Consider the following 23,259-nt stretch of genomic DNA (forward strand, 5'->3'; position numbering starts at 1 on the left):
GGGGGGGGGGGGATAGGGTCAGGGTGCGGGCAGGGCTCTGGGTACAGGCAGAGCTTGGGTACGGGCAGGGCTCTGGGTACAGGCAGGGCTCTGGGTACCGGCAGGGCTCTGGGTACCGGCAGGGCTCTGGGTACCGGCAGGCTGATGCAGGCAGGGCTCCGGTACAGGCAGGGCTCTGGATACAGACAAGGCTCTGGGTACTGGTAGGGCTCTGAGTACAGGGAGGGCTGATGCAGGCAGGGTTCTGGTACAGGCAGGGCTCTGGTACAGAGAGAGCTGATGCAGGCAGGGCTCCGGTACAGACAAGGCTCTGAGTACAGGCAGGGCTGATGCAGGCAGGGCTCTGGTACAGGCAGGGTTCTGGTACAGGCAGAGCTGATGCAGGCAGGGTTCTGGTACAGGCAGGGCTCGGGGCAGCCCCTGTCCCCACGTGACGCCCGCGCCGCGCGGGGGCGGCTCCGGTTCATTCATAAATCCCGGGGCCGCCCCGCACCGAGCGCAGCGGCGGCGGCGATGGAGCCCCGGTCCCGGCTGTAGGTGAGTGCCTGGCCCCGCCGCCCCGCGACAGCCGGGCCCGGCTCGGGGGGGGGGAGACTGCACTGCATCCCACCGCACGTGGAGGTCCTGGGGTGTCCTGCGTCCCTGCCAGCATCCTTACCCTGCATCCCTGCCTTCATCCTTACCCCTATATCCCTTCCAGCATCCCTACCTTACATCCCTGCCATCATCCTTACCCTACATCCCTGCCTTCATCCTTACCCTACATCCCTGCCAGCATCCCTACCTTACATCCCTGCTTTCATCCTTACCCCTATATCACTGCCAGCATCCCTACCTTACATCCCTGCCATCATCCTTACCCTACATCCCTGCCTTCATCCTTACCCTACATCCCTGCCAGCATCCCTACCTTACATCCCTGCTTTCATCCTTACCCCTATATCACTGCCAGCATCCCTACCTTACATCCCTGCCATCATCCTTACCCTACATCCCTGCCTTACATCCCTGCCTTCATCCTTACCCCACATCCCTGCCAGCATCCCTACCTTACATGCCTGCCATCATCCTTACCCTACATCCCTGCCAGCATCCCTTCCCTGTATCCCTGTCTGCATCCCTGCTCCACATCCCTCTCAGCCCCGTGGGGCTCCCATCTGCCGCTACCCCACAACCCTGCCAGCATCCCTGCCTGCCTCCCGCATCCCTGCCTGCATCCCACATCCCGGGCGGGGCCGGGGCAGCCGGGGGGAGCAGAGCGGGTCCTTCCGCTCCCCCCCGGCCCCATGGGATGCGCACACTTGTGGGCGCAGACCCCTCCCTCTCCCTCCTCTCCGTGCGGAAGCGCCGGGTCCCTCGGCCCGAGCCCCCCATGTCCGTGTCCGTGTCCCGGCCCGGGGCCGCCCCGAGGCCGCGGGGACCGGCCCCTCCAGACAATGGCCGCGCTGTTCCAGCTGGGTCGCCATGGAGACGGGATTCCTCCATGATGGGGAACGGGGGGGCACCCTTCATCCGTCATCCTTCCCCCCCACCGAGCCCCCGCCTCGGTGCCCGCAGGGATCCCATCCATGGGTGCCCATCCCATCGGGGCCGCCCCCTGCCAGGCCCCGGCTCCCCCCTGCCCTGGGCACAGCACGGGGGGGGGGGGGCAGAGGAGGGACCCCCCCTTCTCCCATCACCCCACATCCCCCTGCAGCACCAGAACACCCCCACATCCCTCCGAGGGGTCAGCACTGATCCCTGGCGGCCGCCCCCGACCCTCGCTGCCGGCCGGGCCCCCCCGAGCAGCGGCTCCCCCCGGGGCCGAGGCTCCGCTCACGCTTTTCGCTGACCTGATTTTGAGCGGTGCGGACCCCGACACCGGCATCGCCCCCCCCCCCCCCCCCCCGGCCCCTCCGGTGCCGGAGCCGCTGCTGGGGCTGACTCAGAGCCGTAAGAAGCGCCGGGACCCCGCCTGCACCCCCTCCCTTCAGTGCCCCGAGCTGCTCCCCCCGGCACAGCCCCGGCCACCACAGGGGAAGCTCCGGCTGCCGGTGGGGTCTGTGCCCCACGGGAAGCCGGGGCTGGGCGCAGGGTGACAGCGATGAGGGGCGAGGAGGCTGCGTCCTCCTCTGATCCCTCCATCCTGCTTCCCTCCATCCCACCGCGCCTCCATCCTTCCTCCTGACCACACCCTCCCTCCATCCCTTCATCCCGGTCCCTCCCTCCCGGTTCCTCCCGGTTCCTCCCGCACCGCGGTGCCGGGCAGGGCCCCGGGGCCGGGCAGGAGCCTCCGCCGCCACCCCCGGCCCGGCCCCGGCACCTCCCGCTGCTTCCCCCTGCCCAGGACGTGCTCGGGCTGGGACGGACCATGAGCGATGACCCGACACCGTGGGACAACGCGACGGAGAGCGCGACGGTCAGCGGGGCCCGGCTTGGGGGGGGTCGTGGGGGGGGTGCGGGCTCTGCATGGCCGCCGTGGGGCTGGGGTCTCTGTCCCGCTGTCACCCCCCTGCTCCCCAGTGACCCCTCTCCGTGCCTTCTGCATCCCGCTGAGATGCTCTGAGTGTGGGTACGTGGGGGTGCAGGCACCGACCCCCGTGCTGGGGCTGGGGTCCTGTCCCCATCCCCATCCCTGCTCAGTGTGGGGCCCCCCGGCTGCCGTTGCCTTGGTGAAGGCAGGTCCCCGGAGCTGGCAGCAGGCCCGGGGGTGGCGGGGGAGCAGGAGCATCTCTGGGGAGCAGATCTCAGCATCAGCTCCACACCCCTGTGGGGCTGGGATGTGGACCCCCCCCGGCTCAGCCCCTGTGCCCGGTGCAGGCGGTGCCCGGTGAGGTGTCCCCCCAGGATGGGTACGTGCTGCTCCTTGCCCTCCTCTCCATCTTCATTGGCGGCACCCTGGTCCTGCTCTCCAGCATCCTGATCATCTGCCGCCGGTGCTGCGAGGCCGACCGCCGGCACTCCCGGTGGGCACCACTGTGATGTGGGGTACAGGGGTGGGGGGGCTGCTGTGGGGCACTGCTGACCCTGCATCCCCCAACAGAGCCAGTGATGACCCTGAGAAAACCAACACCACCTACCTGGAGGACTCGCAGCCGGCCCAGGGTGAGCATCACAGCGACCTGCCAGTGCCCACCCACCAGTAACACCAGCAGCTCCCCACTGGGGGTGAAGCAGCTCCTGGGACCCCCCTCTCCTGGATGCTGGGATGGCCACACACCCCCATCACCCAACACCCAACTGGGTGGTTGGCATTGAGGCCTTGGGTGCAGCGAGTTTGCCCGGCCTCAGCTGGGGATGCTGGTGATGCTGGCGTGCACCACGGTGGGGGGTCCCTGGTTGCTGACACCCCCTTTTCCATAGATATCACCATCAAAGTGGAGGACCCCGACTGCCTCTCATCCTCCAGCTACCGGGATGCGGAGAGCGAGCGGTTCCTGTCCTCCAGCTCCTCCACCGCCCGCCGCGTGTCCTTCAACGAGGCCGCGCTCTTCGAGCAGGGCAAGAAGACCCAGGAGAAGGGGAGGAGGTGAAGCCTGGGGCCGGGACAGGGGGGAGCCGGGAGTGGTGGGGGGGCCGGTGCTGCCCCTGCTACCGCCGCATGCCCGCAGGTACACACTGACCGAGGGGGACTTCCACCACCTGAAGAACGCGCGGCTGACGCACCTGCACCTGCCGCCTGCCCTCAAGATCGTCACCATCCACGAGTGCGAGTCCAGCGAGCACAGCCTGGCCATGACCCCGCGCCTGCCACCAGCCAAGCCCGGCCTCGCCATCTTCCAGGTGAGCCCCGGGGGCAGCGCCGCAGCCGGGCTGCGGGGGCTGGGGGGGCTGGGGGCACCTGCAGGGGCCCCGCGTGGTCGCTGGCTCCGGTGTGGAGCCCCCTGAGCGCTCTGTGCCCCACAGCCCCCGGCGGGGGCTCTGCCGCAGCCGCTGCTCCCCAGCTCGGCGCTGCCCGGGGACACCTACAACTCCAGCGCTGACACCAGCTTCAGCCAGGCCAGCCCGGCAGCCTCCTCCGACTCCGGGGAGGGCCCCTCGGTGAGTGCCGGGGCTGGGGGGGGGAGAGCCTGCCCCGAGCCCCCCATTCCCACTTGGGGGCCAGGGAGGACACAGGGAGGATGTGGAGGAACCGGCCCTGTCCCACCCTCCCCATCCCCGTCCCCGGGGCACATCTGTGCATCAGCTGAGGGGGATGAAGCCCTCATGGCCCCATCCCTGCTCCCAGCCGGTAGCAGCACCCAGGAGCGGAATGGGCAGTGCCGGCCCCGGGGAGCCCCCCCCGGCCCCCACGCAGGGCACGGTGCTGCAGTTCTTCACCCGCCTGCGCCGCCACGCCAGCCTGGACGGGGCCAGCCCCTACTTCAGGATCAAGAAGTGGAAGCTGGAGAGCACCCAGCGGGCGTCCAGCCTGGACACCAGAGGTGGGAGCTGCACCATGGGCTTGGGCACGGGATGGAACCGGCCCCCCCCGAGCCCTGCCCTGTGCTCCCTCCTCCAGGGTCTCCCAAGCGGCGGCAGTTCCAGCGGCAGCGGGCGGCCAGCGAGAGCATGGACCAGGAGGACCGGGACCCACACCAGACTGACATCATCCAGTACATCGCCCGCACGGACGACGTGGCCTTCCACCCGGCGGGCAGCCCCTTCCTGCCCCCCCCAGCCAGCCCCCCACCCTCTCTCGGCAGGTATTTTTCAGTAGATAGAGGGGATGGGGAGGGGGGTCCGGGAAGGCTCCGGGGGGGCTCCCCCCTTCATGCGGCTTTGGTGCGGGGCGGATTGGGGTGGCGGCAGCGGTTGGGGGTGGATGGTGCATGGGGAAGGTGATGGGGACCACAGAGCTGAGCCCATGCCCGTCCCTGCCGTGATGCCGGGGTGGTGCCCACAGGTTAGAGCCGGGTGAGGGCAGCCCCGGCGAGGCCGCGGTCCCAGAGCCCCCCAGCGCCTACCATGACATCTGGAGCCTTCGCGCCTCGCTGGAGCTCTATGCCTCCTCCGAGCGCAGCAACGACCAGGACTCGGTGCGCAGCGACGGTGGGGACAGCGTCTCCTCCGCCGGCGGCTTCCCCCCCTGCCCCTCTTCACCCCTGGATGAGGCCGAAGGCCCCGAGGAGAAGCTCTGGGGTCGGCCCAAGCCGGAGGAGTCGGAGCCCGGCACGCGCAAACTGCTGCAGATGGACAGCGGCTACGCCTCCATTGAGGCTCCAAGCCGGGGGGGCGAGGAGGGGACCCCCAAGGACCAGACAGCCTCCGAGAAGCGCATTTGCTTCACCAGCGCGGGGCGGAAAGGCACCATCTTCGAGAGCTTCGAGGGCCGGGAGCCGGAGGAGGAGGAAGAGGAGGAGGAGGAGGAGGAGGAGGAAGGGAGCGTGGTCCGGGGTGCAGCTGGGGGGGGTCTCCCCCGTCCCCACAGCCCCCTGGCCTGGTCCCCATACGGGCAGATGTTCCCGGGGCGGGAGGCGCTGCCCCGGCGGGACTACAGCATCGACGAGAAGACGGACGCACTCTTCAATGCCTTCGTGCGCCACGACCCCCAGTTTGACGAGTCCCCACTGCGGGGCAAGCACCGCTCCCGCACCCACCTGCGTAAGCAGTGGCAGCACACCAAGCAGTACAGCGACCCCGGCGTGCGCTACCCGGCCCTGGAGCGGCACCGCACCCCGCTGCGCCGTGGCGACAGCGCCAACTACCCCCTGGACACCCGCTTCCACAGCCCCCTGCCCCGCATTGTCAGCGCCGGCGACGAGGAGGCGGCGGAGGCGGCCGATGGGGTCCCCCCCGCCCCGGCACTGCCCGACCCCGAGATCCAGGTGATCGTGGAGGAGGAACCCGGAGAAGCGGGGCCCGAGCCCAGGGGCGGCCCCGAGCCCCCCGGGGATTGCCCTGGCCCCGGCAGGTGCCTGGGGCTGGGCTCCGGCTCGGAGCTGGTGATGGACAAGATCGCGGGCGGCATCGAGGAGCGGCTCTATGGGCACCTGAGGAAGGCAGGAGGGAGCCTCGAGCACACGGTGGCCGTGGCTGCCAGCGACGCCCCCCCCGACCACAGCCCTGTCTAAGGCCCAGCGCAAGGGGGAGAGACCCTGGCACAGGGGTTTGGGGCTCGGCAGGGCCAGGAGGATGCGTGGGGGCCCCTGGCTGTACCCCTGGTGTGGGGTCCGGCAGCGTGGGGTGGCCGAGGCGCCAGGCACAGAGCCCCGGGGGGGTGATGGGATGGAGCAGAGCAAGGAGGGGATGGAGCCCTGAGCCCAGCTCTGTAGCGGACGCGCTCCCGGTGTTCACAAGCAATAATGTCCCTGGTGCAGCCGGGATGGCCCGGTGAGGATGGGGCCAGAACTGGGTGCCCCCCCTGCCCCACCGCTGGTGGGAAGGGGGGGGGCGGTTATTTGGGGAGGGGGAGTCCCCTCCTCAAGCCCACTCCCTCCTCCCTCCAGTTCTGCAGGGATCCTGGGATCTAAACTGGAAGCCACAGGGGTGGCCGTGCTGGGGCAAGAGGATGCTCGAGGGGCTCCTGTGGCAGCATCCCAAGGGCTGGGGAGGAGGAATGAGCCCTGGGCCCCCCCAAAGCACCCCTAGAGAGGGGTGGGGGCTGCCTGGGTGTAAAGGGCAAGAGCCAAGTGTGGGTGACCCCTGAGTGCTCTGCACCCCCCCTGCCCTCCCCAGGAGCTTGAGGCCCTCAGAGGATTTGTATTGGTGGGTACAGAAGCAGCGGCTGCTCCGTGGGGGGGGGGTTGCTTTTTAGTGGGGTTTTATTTGTGTTTCAAAGGATGGGTGCAAAAAAAGGGGGAAAACCCAATAGTATCTCCCCAACTGTGTTACCTGTTCCCCGGGGGGCTGGGACGGGGAGGGCCCCTCGGCCCCCCAACTGCATGCGAGTCAAGAGGCCGGATCGCTCCTTCCCTCTGCCAAGTCTCTGTCCAAAGCACCAACTCGAGCTCCAACTCGGTGGTTTTAAGTCTATAAACAAGACAAAAAAGACAAAAACCCCCAAAGTGTGCCTCCTCTGAGCTTGTTTCCGTGCGGGGCAGGGGCTGGCTGGGGAGGGCAGGGAGCCTCCGGCCCCACATCACCCCAAAGGAGCGGCTTTGCCAGGCCGAGGAGGAAGGAGAGGACCAAACCCCACCTCGCTGCTTGCACTTTATTGTGGTTTTCTTAAAAAAAAGGGAAAAAAAGGAAAAAAAGAGGAAAAGAAACCAAGAGTCGACGACCGCTCCTGCCCCCTTCCCGAGCCCTTGCCAGCATGCAGGCTTCATCGAGCTTTTGCTTTGTCTTAATACCTGGGTTGGGTTTGGGTTTTTTTCCTCATCTGGTTTATTGTCACACATCACGATGTGTAGGAATCTCTAAATATACGGCAAATATAAACAAAACCAAGGGGAAAAAAAGAGGAAAATATATAATATATACCAGTAGTCTAAAACATAAAGTGCACGGCAATGGCTTTGCACGACTTCTACACAGCCGGGGGGGCCCCGGCCCCGCTGCTCCCACCCCGAAATTCAAACCAGGAGCAGGGTCTCGCTTGGCAAAGTGATGGGAGAGCAGCCGGGATCCATCCTCCATCGGGTCCTGGGTCCAGGCGCGAGCGGGGCCGCAGGGATGGAGCCATGGTTGGGTTCCTCTGGGTTCTTTTTGGATCACAAGCACAGTCCACGCCAGGAGAGAGGCAGAGATGGGGTGAGGGGGGGGACATGGGCTGGCCCCAGGGCGCTGCTGTGGGGAGCAGAGGGGTTACAGTGAGTGTGGGGCCCAATGGGCAGGTCGCAACATTGTTCAGGTCCCCCTCTCTTGATGGCACTGTGGGGATGGGAATAAGGGGGTCGTGGGGGCCTCGCTCCATCCAAGCACCCAGCCCTTTGCCTGCATCACCCCCACCTGATCCTGCAGCCAGGAAGCAAATCCCAAGGGGAAAGTGCAGGAAAAGGAGCTTCACTTGTGCCACGGAGACAAAGCTTCTGTCACTGGTGTTAGGGGCTGACTGCTGGGGCAGAGTTGGGGATTCCCAGCCATTCCTGGCCATCCCTGCAGCGCATGACCCAGGCTCAGGCAGCCTGCATGGACCTTCCCCTTCCCCAAACCTCTGGGCACCAGCGGTGGAGTCCCCAACCCTGGGACCTGAGCGGGAAGGGGTGAGAGGAGCCCCTGATCCCACCAGATCCGAGGCATCTGCTGGCGGCTCCAGCAGGTCCCCGTGCAGGTGAGTCACTGCCAGGCATGAATTAAAGATGAAGCTGCCACAGGGCCCGAGCTCTGACAGCTGCAGGGGGAGGAACGCGCTTTTATTTCGGGCTCCTTTCACACCACAGAGCTGGTCGTGATCCAGGCGGATCCTGAGCCGCAGCCCCACGGAGCCGTGACGTGCAGAGAGCCCGGGGGTGGGAGCGCGGGGTCTGACTCATCACTGCCTCACTCATGAATGAGGGCTGGGGAGAAGGGACAGGGAATGCAGAGCCCTGGCAAGAGCCGGAAGGAGGAGGACGGGGGAGCGGGGATGATGCTCAGCTTCCCCCGGAGGGGAAGGGGCTCGGGTATGGGCACCGGTGGCACGGACACCTCCTGCTCCGGGGAAAGGGGCTGTCCTGACCCTGCAGCCCAGCAAGGGGGGCAGGATGAGGCAGCAGCTTACATGGAGAGGGTAGAGCAGAGACAGGCAGCAGCAGAATAGGGAGCACAAGGGGGGTCCCCACTGGGCTCTGCACCCCCCTCACAATGCAGAGGCTCCCGGTTCTGTGTGCCAGGGACTTGTGTGTCAAGGTTGGATATAAGGAAGAAGCTCTTCACGGTGAGGGTGCTGAGGCACTGGCACAGGGTGCCCATAGAAGGGGTGAATGCTCCATCCCTGGCAGTGATCAAGTCCAGGCTGGACAGAGCCTTGAGTGACACAGTCTGGTGTGAAGCATCCCTACCCACGGCAGGGGTTGGAACTGGATGATCTTCAGGTCCTTTCCCACCCAAATCATGCCATGACTGTATCTGCAGGGGGATGCTCAGCACCCAGAGCTCTCCCCTCTCCTGCTGCCCCTGGCTCAGACCTGTTCCCCCCCATCCCGTTACCTGTGCGGAGCGAGGGGCCCCGGCCTCACTGCTGCTTGCACGTGGAGAGCTTGCGGATCTTGCTGCTAGCAGAGCAGGCCTTGCGCGAGGGGTTGGAGGAGGCGCTGGCCCGGCGCTCGCTCTTGCCTTTGGTGCTGAGCTGCCCTGGCTCCGTCCCATTCATGCACACAGGCTTGGGCAGCCCCCGGCCGCGGCTCTGCCCGTTCTGCGCCGCCGCCTCCTCCTCAGGCACCTGCCCTGCAAGGGAAGAGGGAGGTGAGGCAGCGGGAGGGCCCTGCAGCATCGCCCATTCCCATCGCCTGGAACGCTGCTGCTGGGGGGGGGACATCAGAGCCCTGCTCCAGCACCTGCGAGGGCAGCACCGCAGCGAGGGGTGAGCAGGGAGGAGGAAACCTGAGGGGCTGGGGGCACCATGGGGGTCCCCCGGGTGGGAGAACAGCCTCAAATGAGCCCTGCTCCCCCCCGGACCAGCTCAGTGACTCAGCACACCAAGAGCCATTTCCAGAGGCATCTCCTGCAACAGGGTCGGGTCCTTGCACTCACCCCCCAGCACAGCCCTGGCCCCCTGCTCCCACTGGTGCACCCCCAGACAGGCAGGGGCTGGTTCCCATTTCCCCCCCCCAACAGATCCATCTGAGGCAATTTCCTTCCAGCAGGAACGTCACGCTCCAGGGCCCTTCAGTTATGACTCAGAGGGGTGAGTGGAAGCGAAGGCTGTAAGACGATTATGTATAATTTTCTTTAAAGGATGCTCAATCCTTTCTCTGCCAAGGCCGAGCAGCGTCATCCGTCTGCACTTGCGCCAGTGATCACCCCACTGCTCAGAGAGGAGGGGGACACACATGGGGATGGGTGCTGGGAGACACGCTCCTCCTTTGGGGCTCCACCAGAGCCCTGCACCCTCCCCTGCGTCGCCGCATCCCCCCCCAGCACTGCTGCAGGATCCCGTCCTCCATCCCTGCGCCGTGCTCACAGATACACAGGGCACATCCTCGGTGGGCGAGGAGGCAGACAAGGGGCCATGGAGGTCACCTTGCTCAAAGTCACCTTCAGCACCCACCTTCCTCTCAAAGGCCTGAAGCACTGGAGGCAACAGGAGCCCAGCTTTGGTAAAGCCTCATTCACCGGTGCAGGGGCTGGAGCAAAGCTCTGGCACAGGCTCCTCTGACAGCCCCAGGCCCTTCTGCTGCTCACCTGATGCTCCACGTGCGCCCCAGTGTGTCAGTGCTGGAGCCGGGGGCAGCCGCAGTGTCCCGGGGGTGTCCAGCCGTGCACCTCCCCACTGACAGGGATGCAGCTCCTCGCACAGCTGCCCCCCGAGCAGGGGGGACCTGGGCCATGTCCTCACCTCCAGGGCTTTCTGGAAAGGCCCAGCAAGGCAGGAGGCTCAGGAGCACAAAGCAGACACCAGTTGGACACATCCAATCCATCCCGATCCCACTGCGGGGCCGGCCAAGGCTCTCTGAGCTGCTCCAGCAGGGCAGGACCTGCTGGTCACAGTGTTCCCCTGGGGACCCAAAGCATTGCTCAGGCCGTACCCCCACCCCGAGCTCAGGGTCCTTCCTCTTGGCCCCACATCCCAGCACCCATCTGCAGCACCTCAGATAACCCCACTGGAGCAGAGCTGGAGGCTCATCCTTCCCTCCCTCAGCTGAACTCGGGCCAAGTCAATTCCCATTTCTGGCTGGGGAGGGAGAGAAAACACATCCCAACAGTTCCTCTGCCTTTTGTGCGGCTCTTCCCTCCTCAGCACAGCTCCCCGAGTCTATTATGGACACAGCACAGAGGGAGGGCACGAGCTAATTTTACCTCCTCACCAGTGACAGTTGCTGACGTTCAAATTAATGAAAATAAGAACTGAACACGGGCTGAAGTCTTGGCAACTGCCTGCCCACGAGGAAGCCGGTGACCCAGCACTGCCTGGTGGAACAGCTACATCCTACCTTGCCATTACCGCCTGCTAAAAATACAGGGATAAAAGGAGGCTGAGAGAGGCACCAGGAACGTGCGTGTTCATCCTCACCACCTCTCACATTTCTTAATGGCTCCATGCAGCTCATTCAGGCACAAAAAAGGCTTTGCTATAAACTCAGGAAGAGCTTTTGGAGTCGCTGTGTTTGTCAGGCACAAACACACGTTCGTGACTTGCAGCTCCAAAGGCACCTCCCCAAGTACCAGTTTTACCCAAAGCCTCCAGCCCTGGCTTTGCTCCACAGCCTCAAACCAAAGCTGAGGGAGCAAAGGATGGATCCTCTGCAGGAGACCTGCACTGGAAGCAGGAAGGGGTTAATGGTAGGGAGGAAGAAGCAGAGCACAGCCTTCTAAAGGTGAAAGGGGCACAAGATGCTTATACCCATCTACTGCATCTCCCAGAGGAAATCATTCTGGAGAGGACATGGGGCCAGAGCGCTCCCCTGGGATGAGGTATTGAACACCCCTGAACCAGCTCTCTCTGCAGGAGTCTTTCAGTAACCCTTTAACATACAAGCATATTCCCCAGCCCCTTCTTCCTTTGCAGGATCTAATGAGGTTCCTTCTCCTCCCTCCCCAGCACCCACCTATGAGTCACTTTACTCCTGCCCTCGCTGCCCAGCAGAACCACGACTGAATCCACAGGCACTTACAGGGGTTTGACACTTTTATTGTCCTAGGGGGTCTCTGAGGTGGAACAGGGACCTGGAGCTGAGTGAGTTCAAAAAGATCCTGCAGGAAGACCCGAGGAAAGAGGTGAACATTTACCCTCCACTGCGCTGCACCCACGGCTCCCTCCTCACCCTGCTCCTCCAGGAGCTTCTCAGGAGGGTTCTGCTTCTGGTGAGGGATTTCTGCCCACCACAAAGCCTGAACCTGCAAACTGCACCTTCCTTCCCCATCTCCCTCCTTCCTCTTACCCTTCTTTCAAGGCATCTCTGCAAGACCTGGGAACCTCTGTCACAATCACAGCCTCCCTAAGCCAGGGCCCTGCAGTGATGGCTGCACAGGAGCAGCACAAGAACATCCAGCACAGAGAAACCCTCTTCCTGCTCCAGGTGGTTCCCTAGGGAGCTCTGTGCTGTGGCCCACATCTGGACTGCTGTGTCTGATGGCTCTCAAGGAATCCACCCTTCATGGACCCATCCAGCTCAGTCTGTAAGACCCGAGGGCTGGGAGGAGGACACACAGAAACCACTTCACTATCTACCTAAGCCATTAGCAACAACTCTTGAAACAACCCAAAGGTTAAACCCATCAAAAGGCACCAGTTAAACCAAAGTCGTGTCCAGCCCACCCACTTCAGCTAACTAAGGGGGGAAGTGCTGGTTTATGGGGCCACAATTAATCTTTAGGTCTTTAATCCCTCTGAAACAGCACAAATTACACACGAGAACTTAAAACATCTCCTAGTAATTTGCCTGTCATTTCTGAAATGACAGTTCTTATTTGGGTTTAAATACTGCTGTTTGCATTAAGAGTATGCAATAGCTGGTAGTGCTGCTCTGGAGATGATCTCCCACTATCAGAGTCACCTGCCTGTGTGGGTACATCCAGCTCACTGGCAGACAGGGCTGCTGGGGGAGCACCAGCATGTACAGCACTCAAAACCAGCACCAAGAGCTCCAGAGGCCCAGCAGCAGCTGGGACAGGCAGCTCCATCCGGGGCTGCTGGACACACCCCTGCTGTGGGCAGTCTGCCCAAGCTTCTGCTTTTTACATCCCATAAAGCAGGCAGCAAGGCAGGCTCATCCCCACTGGGGAAGCTAAAAGGAGACAGAACATTTCAACTACAAGTGAGAACAGGGAGGAACACAACTTCTGTCCAAACCCATTGGTGGGGGAGGTCTGCAGGAACAGGCTGGATTTCACCAGTAACCCACTCTGCAAGGGGTCACAAACCATCACAAACCATCTCACTACAGTGCATTGAGCCCCTCTGCTTAAAAATACAAACCCAAAAGCTAAGAAATTATTCCCCTGCAGAACAAAGTTAGCTGCTTTGGAAACAATACAACAGGAGGGTCCTGGGGGAAGCAAGGAGATGATCCTGCACTCTCCAGCCACTGCCATCAGCTCAGGCCAAGGGAAGCCCAAGAGGGCAGTGGCTCTGGGGCCTAGGCTAAGCTTCACCTTCCTCTTCTGCACGCACGGCTGGTGGGAGCACGGCTTCCTCTCCAAACAGCTCTCCAGGGCTGCTCAGTGCTCTGCTCTGGCCGCTAAGCCCTGCCTCAGCTTTCTCCTCCTCCTCCTCCTCTGGAGCTGGGAATGCACAGGGAAGCAACAGAGCACTGTTAGAGAGATGCACAAGCTTGTTTTCTACACTGACACCCAGAAAGCAGTGACAGACTCTGCTCTTGGGTTGCCTGAGACAGGCATGTGCTAAGAGCAACAAATCCACTCTCACAGAGGTTATCTCCAAGGCAGCTTACACACAGACCAACTGTACCTACTGCCTCTTGAAGCCAGTTTGGAAGGAAAATGTAGCATCAGAGAGGGATGTCAGTGATGCTGGTCATGGATTTTTAAGCCTCATCATTGTGCCCAGGTCCCACTGCCTGTGATGGGGCTCCCAGCCCCAGCACTTTGGCAGAATCACGTCTTGGGCACTTATGCCCAGGCTGTTCCCAGTGAGAGCTCTTGCAGAGCAAAGAGCAAACCCTGACAACAGGGAACGCATCTGGCAAGTTCTCATCTCTCCTGTTTCTGCACTTAGAAGGGCCCCATCAATCATGTACGTGCTCCATGAGCCTTTTTAAGAGGATCCCTCCCTTCAGAAGCCTCCACTGAGCTCTGAGGAAAGGCCTGGCCCTGATCAGATTCCAGCACAAAAGTCCATGGGATGTAAGAAGAGAGCAAAGGACAGAGCTCTGTGGGTTACCCAGCTGGCACAGGGACATTCCTACTATTAGAAAGGGTTATAAATTCCCCAGCTGTCACCAGTGAATCTGCACTTGGAAATGGATTGATCCCACTTTGCTGAGACACCATCATCTTGGCAGCTCCTCCTTGGACTCACCGATGGATCTGCTTGGACCCTGTTGGGGGCATCAGTCTTGGAACTACAGAAGCCAGGGCTCTCCTCATCACAGGGAAGGTTGGGCACAGGAACCTCTAACACAGAGTGGTGAGTCCATGAGCTTCCCTACAAATGGTACTTGACACCTGCCCTCCAGAACAACTGAACCAGGCTAGAGTAGTCCATCTACAACCCCTGTTCTGTTGATGGAGGCAGTGAGACAAAGAACTGCCCTGATCAGACAGCACTGCTGCGATGACTAAAACCCAGCAGCTTTTGTCTTTAGTCTTACCACAGCCATGCCCTTCAGTCCTCACCAGCCACATGGCCTACAGGAACAGGGAGGCTGAAGAACAGATATTTGATCACCACCTCTTTGTTAGAGCTGCACTGCTGAAACCACCTCCCCTCCCTGTACTTACTGGCTGGCTTACCTTAAAACAACAGGAAACCCCTAACAAAGGAAGAAGCAAATCTGTAAGTAGATAGTTACCAAGGCTGGAACAGAAAAAAGAGCACGGTGTAAGGCTACAAGCAGCCTTCTTTGTCCAGATGTGCCATCTACTCTGAACACTGAGTCATTTTAGGGCTCTGCTCCAAAATAACTCAGTCTAGCAAAAGAATTAAATGTGCTAAACAACACTGTCCAGGAGGAGCAGCTATTACTGGATGAAGGAAGGAAATGGGCATATGGGTAATGCACAGGAAGGGGCATCCTGGTTGATCAAATAAAGGATGGAGGCATCCGGAGCATCACAGCTACTCACTAGGTGTGACTCACCCCACAGTAATCAATAGTTTCCTCCTCTGCTGAGAGGATTAGTTGGACCTCGAGGCCTTTCCTGAAAAGCTTGAAATGGATGGAAAACAAGCTACTTCTGCCCTACCCATCCCAGCACCATCTTCTCCTACCTGGTACTGTGAAGTCCTGAGTGTAGATGATATCATCTTCAATGTCATACAAGTCATCATCTTCTTCCTCATTGTAGCCATGCAGATCTTCCAGATAAGGCACCGCCGTCATACTTCTCCACCGGTCCTTTGTTTCTGGGCTGGGAGGAATGGGCACCAGAGCCTCTGCCTGAGCGTGTTTCTTACGAAACCAACTGCAAAGAGGCCAAGAGCAACGTGTCAGCAGCACAGCTTCACTGCCCAGGAGGCACAGAGAAACCCCTCACCCCACCAGAGGGGCCCATTCCAGCCCCACAGTCAAAGGTTCCATATGGAAAGCTTCCTGGATGGTTTTCTGGCACTGCAGGGCTTTGAAATGGAGAATGAAAGGGAGGAGACTGTCAAGAAAGGTGAGTGTCCTGCTGACAGCACCACAGGGACACCTGCATCTACAAAGAGCAGCTCAGGGCCTGCAAACAGAGCACAGGAGTCTTTTCCCCATCATCAGCCCAAGCCCAGACCCTCAATGAGTCAAACCACAGCAGAGCTGCTAGAGCTGAGATCTGGGGTTAAAGCAAGCAGAAGGAAGTTCTTTCCCAAAGTTGAGGCTAATCCAGCACAAGACAACAAAGTCTGCAGAATGTCAGTCTAAAGAGAATGGTATTTACTCCTGAGCAACTTTAACAGGCAGTTTCCAACAAGGCCACAGCAGAAATGCTTCTACTTTATCTCTTTATCCCACTTCTGTCTCAAAGGACGTCTATTACTGTTAAACCCAGAGTGCTACCATCTGCCCAGCAAAGGGTATCAGCTCTGAAAGCTGCTCTTAAGCAGATCAAGAGACTAACAGGCATCACATCAGCATCTCAGAAGCCAGCTGGGTGCCCTCTTGCATTGTTATCACCCTTCCTAGCAGGGGTGCAGCACTGGGCTGTCTCTGGGACATCTGCCAGTGCTGCATGTGGGCACCGAGTTTCCTGGAAGCACTGCTGGAATACTCCATGGGATCTCTCTTCTGAATGCAGGTGGGACCAGAAGTCTAACCTGCCCTTCCAGCCCACCCCCCCCACCCCCATCCCACTCCTGTCCCTGAGCCAGCCAGGTTTTACCACTCCAGTCCCAAACTCATGTTAGGAAGGAAGGGTTGGATGCCCCTTCTGCACAGGAGAACTGTAAATCTAATGTCATTCTAGTCTTACATTGCTTTGACATTGCCTGAAAAAAACAATGGCACTCTAACAAAACTACCCAGCCAAAGCAAAAAGTTAGGAGATGAAAATGTAGCTGCTGGGACAAATCAGCCTGGATTCAGAGGAGTGAACCCTCATCCAGAGACCTGCTTCACAATCAGCATCTTTCAACTGCTTTCTCTGTAGCAATTGAGTTTTAAAGTGAGGAAGACAGCAGCATCCTGCCACTTGCAGGAGGAAAGAGCAAGGCAGGTCCTATAGCCTGAAGGTTCAGAAGGAAACATGTTTTGGGTAATCACGTATCAACACCATGCAAGGAATCGTGTTCCATCTAGATCCCACTGGTCAGGTTCCACCTCTGGTTCATGAAGAGGCATTACCAGAGCAAAGGGAAAAGGTCAGCCCTGCTCCTGGCCCAGCAGGAGCAGATTTTGGCCAGCAGTTTTAGCGAGGCCCCTGTCTGGCTTCTTTGGTGATGTGCATGGCACACAGCACTCCTAATCCCATCATTTCCTTTCCCCGCCCTGGGAGGCTGCTTTCATCAAGGAAGCAAATGGCAGGATCACCCAGTGCAGGGCAGCGGAGCCAACACAGACACCAGAGCTGCAGGCATCCAAACTGAACAGCATGGATCTAAGGAGGATGGAGCATCCTGACAAATGAGATCAGAATGACTGCCATTAAAAGGAGCATTTTCAAAGGAGAAAGCCTGGAAGTCTCTCCAGCAACCGGTGTTGTTATTTTGCTGTATTTCAGCTCTGCCTCTTGCTTTCCTTCTGTCCTACTTACCAGGAGAGTAAAAATAGGGTTTTATTAACAGCAGAAACCTGAGTCGCTGTGCTCGAGTCATAATGATTCCATCCTCTGGGAGGTGATTTCAAACACTTGCATATGCATGTATGGTAATGAGGATATAGACTGAGAAGAGAAATTCATTGAAGTTCTAAGAAAAATCAAAGCCCTCTTGGAAGGAGCCTCAAGCAATCCTGTGTGGAGCAGCAGAGTATTTCCCAGCAAGCAGTTTTCCAGCAGGGACAGACATTCTGCTTCCTGCACTGGTGCTAAATCTTATTAGTGCAGATTTGCTCTTCAGCTGAGGACCACTGGCTCCATCAAACCCCCTCATCTGGCTCAGGAAGCTGCTGCCCACTGATGAAGCCAGAAAATGGCCACTCTCCCATCACTCAGCAATGCAGATGAGGTCAAGTCCATCTTCACCCTTCATCACTGACCCTAACCCATGGGCTGGATTAGTGCTGCCCACAGAGTGCCCTATTTCACCATTTGTCCCCAGTTTCATTCAAGTTTTCTGAGCCAACGACACAAACTCTGCTCTTTTCAAATCCTGGTATAAGCAAGGTTAAAATAAGCAGCAGTAAGCTCAGCTGCAACTTCCAAACACTCCCAGCTCATTCACTTCCCATTCTAGGTCACAAATACTTCAGTTTGCTTGTTTTGTACAGGGACAATTTGCTCTGAAACCAGATGCCAAGCTGCAGGCCACCACCCTGCCAGCAGGGATGGCTTCGGAACAAATCCCCACCCCTGGCAATGCCCAAGGCCAGGCTGGACAGGGCTTGGAGTAACCTCTCTAGTGGAAGGTGTCCCTGCCCATAGCAGGGAGGTGGAACTGGGTGAGCTTTAAGGTCCCTTCCAACCCAACGCAGTCTGTGACTCTATAAAATCACTGGTACGGCAGCTCCAGGGCCTCAGGAGGAGACAGGAGCCTGGCAGGTTAATCTACACCTCCACTAATGAAAGGTGGGAGGTGGAAGTACCTTCCCCTTCTTGCTATCAACTCTGGCAATCGTGTCTACGACTGAACAAATTAAGTGTGACACTCGTGGAGAAGGAAGGCAGGATGGTTGCCTTGGAAACGAGGGACAGAGGCAGAATTCTGCATCCACTCCATCACTCTAAGTGCTGCAGCAGGGTCAGTGAATTAGCTACAAAATGCAGTGTATGAGCATTAAGCCCTTCAGCAAAAGCACAGGGTAGAGGAGATGGTGAATGGTCTATAGAGAGCAGGTTGGTAACTCCCTGGCTCTGGGCAGCTTCTCTTCACTGGCCCATGTTTCATCCCCAGAGTATGCAATATTCACAGAGGGGAAGTGACAGGCTCAGTTTTCCATGCACCAGCATCCTATCCCGATCCTTCTGGGAAGAGCAGGCTTCATGGCTCTTGCATTGCTAGTCAGGGGTCAGCTTCTGGCAGTTGACAAACTCTCAGGCTGAGAGTTGGAATCCATTTGAGTTCAGAGCTCGGAGGCTGCGCTGCACACATCTCATGAGGAGGTCTGAAAAGCCGCTGGAAGCAAAGAGGAGAATGTGGCTTTGTCCTGAATTAAAACCAAGTGCAGAACCATGAGCGTGAGGCAAGAGCTCAGCTATGGAAGGGAAGAGAGGAGAAAGCAGCTGGCAGGTACAACCCTGAGTAGTCTCTGCCTACAGCAGCCTTCAGGCAAGGCTGTGGCTGCAGGGGGCAACAGTGTTGGGGGCAGATGACAAGAATAAAGGGAAGAATGGCAGAATTCCCATCACTGGGCCATCAACACATGCCTGCTGCTTCTTGGAGCAGGACTCAACACCCCTCAGTGTTCCTCTCACCCCCTGATGGAGCCCTTTATTCTTGATCCCCCGATGACAGCAAGAAACAGCACCACATGGGAGGTGTTTATCCAGCTCTGGATGGATCCCGAGCACCCAGACACCTCTGTGACACTTCCCTTGGGATCACCCTTCCCACAGGACAGGGGAACACAGCCCCTTCCCGTTGTGCTGACACCAGCCTGGTCTGGCAGTGCTTGGCTCCACTGCCCAGGGCACAGCGTTGTCCCTGCTGGTTTTCAGGGCACTTTGAGAACCCCTTTGTCCATCGGAGCAAGGCACCAGCCACAGCAGTTCAAAGACCTAAAAGGAGACTTGCAGCAGCATGGGAAGGCACCGGGTAATTCCGGTTTGAGGCAGTATCCATCCCAGCAGGGCAGCCTGGGGAAGGCGCTTGATGTTTCCATAGCCTAGTTCCTTTGCCTTAACACATGCTTTTGTGGGAGGAGTGTAGAGAAACCTAAAATCATTAATGACTATTGCTCCCACACACACACGAAATCTAAGGATTCTACAAAGCAACCCTTTTCTTACTGAAATGCTTTCCCAAAACCCCTCTGAGGATCCCAAATGGCTCCTGCTGTCCTCCCCACTGCTTCGTGTGCTTCAGAAATACACCAGGGCCACGTTAAGCAGAAGGGCTAAGCTTCTCTCTATTTAAAGAAAACCAGGAGAACCAAACACTGGATCCTGAGCACAATGCTCCTCCACAGAAAGGAGATGGACAGGCACATCCAAGCTCTGCTGAGTTTGATGTCATTATTAGGATGCCACAGCAGGAGGAAGGAGGCAATTACTAAGAGGGGAGAAAAGCCTGTTAAGAAGCACTGGTTAAGCTCACAGCAAACTAATAAGGGGCTAAGCCTTGGAAACGTTTCTGTGTTTGCAGGTAGAGCCTCTCTCAGGGCTATGAGATGAAAAGCCTCCTCACAGCAGCTCTGCCCAGGGAGAGGGCTGGCTGGGCACAGGAATCACTGGGATCTGTGCCTGCCCCCATGCCAGAAGCTTGCTCCAGTTTCTTTGGCTTCCTGACGGCAAGCAGGGTCTCTAGAGAAGCCTCTTTGCTTCCAGCTGGGCAGAGCTGACACAAAAACTCACTGCCACGTGGGAGAGGTATAAATGAAGCCCACAGGGGTGGGTAAGTGGCTCAAATACCCAGCAGATACACGCGAGAACCAGCTATGCACCCAATGCATCTACAAGAAAGAAAGTGCTTCTAAAACACCCAGTAATGCACTGCTGGACTTAATTCCTGCTGTGCTTATTGACAAAGCATCCGAGGGACTGTGTGCAAGCTGGTCACCACCCTGCACCAGCTGTAATGAACAGGAGAACCACTTCATTGGGAAGTACAACAGTGCTTTGCTGTCTGGCTTGAAGCACTCCAGTTCTCTGTGGTGGAGGGGATGGAACAGCAGGAGCTTTTGTTTCCAAGAGCAGCTCTATAGGTGCTTGAAGTGCTGTGCAGCATTGCAGAGGCCAGCTCCAAGCAGCATCTCATGTGCATGGCAGAGGAGGCTTGAAAAGCAAACGTGTGCTCCCATCCCCTTCCAGACTCAGAGGAAGGAGTGCACAGCTCTTGGCTACTGGTAACAACTGGCCTGGCTTAACTGAGTGCCCAGGCTACACGGGACCTGCCTCCTGCCTCTGCCCCTCACCAGGGGAAGGGAGCAGCCACTCCCCTGGTGAACACCAGCACGTTTCAAACCTGGCACATTTTGTTCCAAGGCTCCTGCAGATGCCTCCTATGCCATGACCCCTACCAAGGACCAGCACTGGCACCACATGGTGAGCACGGGGGGTGCTTTTCCACAAACACACCAAGAAAACAGGGCTCTTCCTGCCTGCAGGAAGCACGTTGGAGGCCATTGCCTCCCAGAGCCTTGTTTTTCCAAGGTTCCCAAAAGCTTCCTGGGAAGCTGGCAGCAGGGTCCCTGCTGAGCAGCTGTGGTCCGAGCAGCTCTGCCTGTCCTCAGAAGCACTTCCTATTCAGAGAGCAGATAAGCTACTGCAGCCTCCGCAGTGAAGCATCCTTCTGATGCTTTTTGTTCTTGTACTTTTATCCGCCCAGGAAATCTCTGCTCCGAGGCAGCACGTTCAAACAGATCCTCAAGGAAAAGAAAAAGCCTCAGAGATAAGAGGGCCCTTTCTCCCCCCAGACAATGCCAAGGAGAAAGAGGGAGGGAGGAGGATGACATTAAAGAGAAAAAAAAAATTCCTATTGTCCTGGAATGCTTCTGCACATCCTGATTCCATATGGAGCAAATACCAAGGGCTATTTCTGTCACCAGACTGCCCAGAAAACCAGAACTAACACACATTACTAAATAGTCCTAGTTCAATAACCCAGCTTTAAGGAACCCCTGTTCTTCTGCTCCATTAGCACTATCCAGAGCCCTTAATTACCAAGAACCAGTCACTCTGGAAGCAGATTTCCAACATATTCATTATTTACTGGTTAGCAATTCAAATGCTTGCACCGGATGCTCTAATAGGAGGGAAAAAAGCCAAGTGAAGGTTGCCAGAGCTCCAGCAGAGCTGGAGGAAGGATATCTAGTGACTTCCATGTGTCTGCTGTCAAAAGGAAAAATGAGTTGAGAGCAATAGCACAGGTACATTAGCATAAGAAGCAGAAAGAGAATGACTAATAGGAAGAAGCTGAACACTCACTTGTGCTGCCTTATCTGCTGTATTGAAAATCTCTTGGCTGGGTCGTATTCAAGCATCCCTGAAAAGAAGGAAAAAAAGTCCAGGTGTGATCACAGATGCTCTCAGCCAAGTTGAAGACAGGAAGCATCAAGCTCTGCCCTTCCCTCCCACCTCCCTCCCCAACAGCCACTGGGGTGTCCAGCCCTCCTGGCAGCTTAGGGAGCCTTTACATCCAGGAAGAACCTGCTGCTTGGGTCACAGGCAGCTCAGCACAGCATCCCCACTCCATTGCTGACTGCCTGCTTGAGGCTGTTATTCAGCTTCCCCACCTGCAAAGTGGATACGACCTTTCCCTTCTTCACCCTGCAGGGGCAGCAGCTTGCACAGCCCTGGATCATACATCCAAGTGTGTCTTCAGGCAAAGAACATCAAGACTTTGCCTTTCACAGAAAATGCTATTGAAGTCTCTCCATGGAAGGGCCAAAGCCTGAGGCACAGCATACAACCAGTTGCTCAGCATCCCAGAATCTCCAGGCTAGTGAAATTCTATTGTGGAAGTACAGAGAACAATCTACAGTCCCTCCTTTTGCCCCAGCCAACAGGCTGATTTCTGGCATTGCCTGCTAAGATAACTGGGGAGAGAGTAAGAGGATAGAGAGGAAAAGTAGCTCTCTAGGAGAGAGGGAGGTGGGTTCTTTCAGACCCACAGGATGCTCCACTACCTTGAGAAAGCTCCACAACTCAACAGAAGGAAGTACCAAATTTTGCCATATTCTTCAGAAACCAGCTAGTGGGACCTACCACATCCATCCAGCAGCACCCGAGCCATCCCCCAGTGAAGGGCCCATGAACACATTCCTCTAAACCAACATTAACAAAGTCTCACTGCTGCACATTACAAGGAGTTTTGCTTTCACTGGATGATACCCCCCTTGCTGCTCTTGCAGCACCAGTGCTGCTGTGAAGTGGTGAAGCAGGCAGCATGAAGAGCTTGGGACAGAGGTGAGAGGAAGACTCCATCTCCAGCAACCAGAAGAAAGGCTACGAAGCACAGCTGACTGTCAAACAGGAGCTAGAGAAGGTCAAGGGCACCACAGGCATCTGGCCTCATGAACTGAAGGCACTCGAGTCTTCAGAGCACACCGGAAACTTATCCTTGCCCTGCTGAGACCACAGGAGCCACCATGCAGCTACAGCAGACTGACACTGAGCAAGAGTGGAGCTACAGCAACAGCTCCCTGCTCGAGGGCTGGCAGCCTCCTGAGCAACTCCTTCTCTCTGCTATCTCCTCTCCTGAGCAGGCTAAAGCCTATAAACAAGCAGCCGTCAGCCCAGGCTGCAGCTACAGACCACAGCCTCATGTATGTGGCAGGAGTGTCCTGTGCTCCAGCATGGCCCCAGCAGACCCTGCAGCCTTCCTGGAGGCTGGAAAGGACCTTGGAGATGACCTAGTGCAAACCTCCTGCTTGAAGCGGGCTCTGTTTGCCCAAGGCTGTGTCCAAGGGGGTTTGGAATGACTCTGAGGATGGAAACTACAACCCCTCAGTGCAACCTGCTCAGCCCCCTGGTACTAAATGAGTTTTCTCACGTTCTGGTGGAATTTCTCCTCACCTCAGAAGAAATAATAATTGAAAGATGAGATGGGAAGGTGGTTCAGAGGAAAAAAAATCCCCACCTAATTAAATAACCTATTAATAACCTATTCCTAAGATCATTAGGCAGTTTCACAGCTGAGCTGCCCAGATGTGATGGCTTTTTTAAGAAATAGGACTGCAAAGAGACCTCATGTGAAGTTCAGGAGACACCAAAGCAAGAACTGGCTCAGTTACATCATTCATGGCATCAGAAACATGTAAGTCAGGAGACCTCCCCCATTTACTGACTTAAGGATCACATCTCAAGGTG

General features: G+C 58.0%; 2 protein-coding genes and 1 long non-coding RNA gene across 7 annotated transcripts in view; 1 reads left to right on the plus strand and 2 right to left on the minus strand.

Moving 5' to 3' along the window:
• Nucleotides 1-52: 52 nt before the first annotated feature.
• On the plus strand, nucleotides 53-6,718 carry CBARP (CACN subunit beta associated regulatory protein). The gene is made up of 10 exons (XM_034070711.1): nucleotides 53-537; nucleotides 2,327-2,398; nucleotides 2,800-2,945; nucleotides 3,023-3,084; nucleotides 3,343-3,508; nucleotides 3,591-3,762; nucleotides 3,886-4,020; nucleotides 4,208-4,403; nucleotides 4,481-4,664; nucleotides 4,865-6,718. The coding sequence occupies exons 2-10, from the start codon at nucleotides 2,351-2,353 to the stop codon at nucleotides 6,030-6,032; spliced, it is 2,277 nt and encodes a 758-aa protein (XP_033926602.1). The 5' UTR covers nucleotides 53-537; nucleotides 2,327-2,350; the 3' UTR covers nucleotides 6,033-6,718.
• Nucleotides 2,514-3,723, minus strand: LOC117437205 (uncharacterized). The gene is made up of 3 exons (XR_004550392.1): nucleotides 3,646-3,723; nucleotides 3,060-3,515; nucleotides 2,514-2,955 (listed from the first exon to the last, which is right to left on the minus strand). It is a non-coding gene; the product is annotated as an uncharacterized lncRNA (long non-coding RNA).
• The window catches only part of STK11 (serine/threonine kinase 11), a 35,421-nt gene continuing 17,957 nt past the window's right edge, over nucleotides 5,796-23,259 (minus strand). The window contains exons 7-12 of one of the 5 annotated variants that reach the window (XR_004081468.2): nucleotides 21,376-21,433; nucleotides 14,930-15,123; nucleotides 9,028-9,264; nucleotides 7,251-7,686; nucleotides 6,793-6,930; nucleotides 5,796-5,951 (exon numbers count right to left, since the gene is read on the minus strand). Coding sequence is in view for 3 of the 5 variants with exons in the window: in XM_031054869.2 (XP_030910729.1) it covers nucleotides 9,053-9,264; nucleotides 14,930-15,123; nucleotides 21,376-21,433 (464 nt within the window). In the remaining 2 variants the exon portion in view is untranslated. The other 4 variants (XM_031054869.2, XR_004550388.1, XM_031054870.2 and 1 more) reach the window with 4 other exon arrangements.

This window comes from Melopsittacus undulatus, chromosome 19 (genome assembly GCF_012275295.1).
Source record: "Melopsittacus undulatus isolate bMelUnd1 chromosome 19, bMelUnd1.mat.Z, whole genome shotgun sequence".
Classification (NCBI taxonomy): domain Eukaryota; kingdom Metazoa; phylum Chordata; class Aves; order Psittaciformes; family Psittaculidae; genus Melopsittacus; species Melopsittacus undulatus.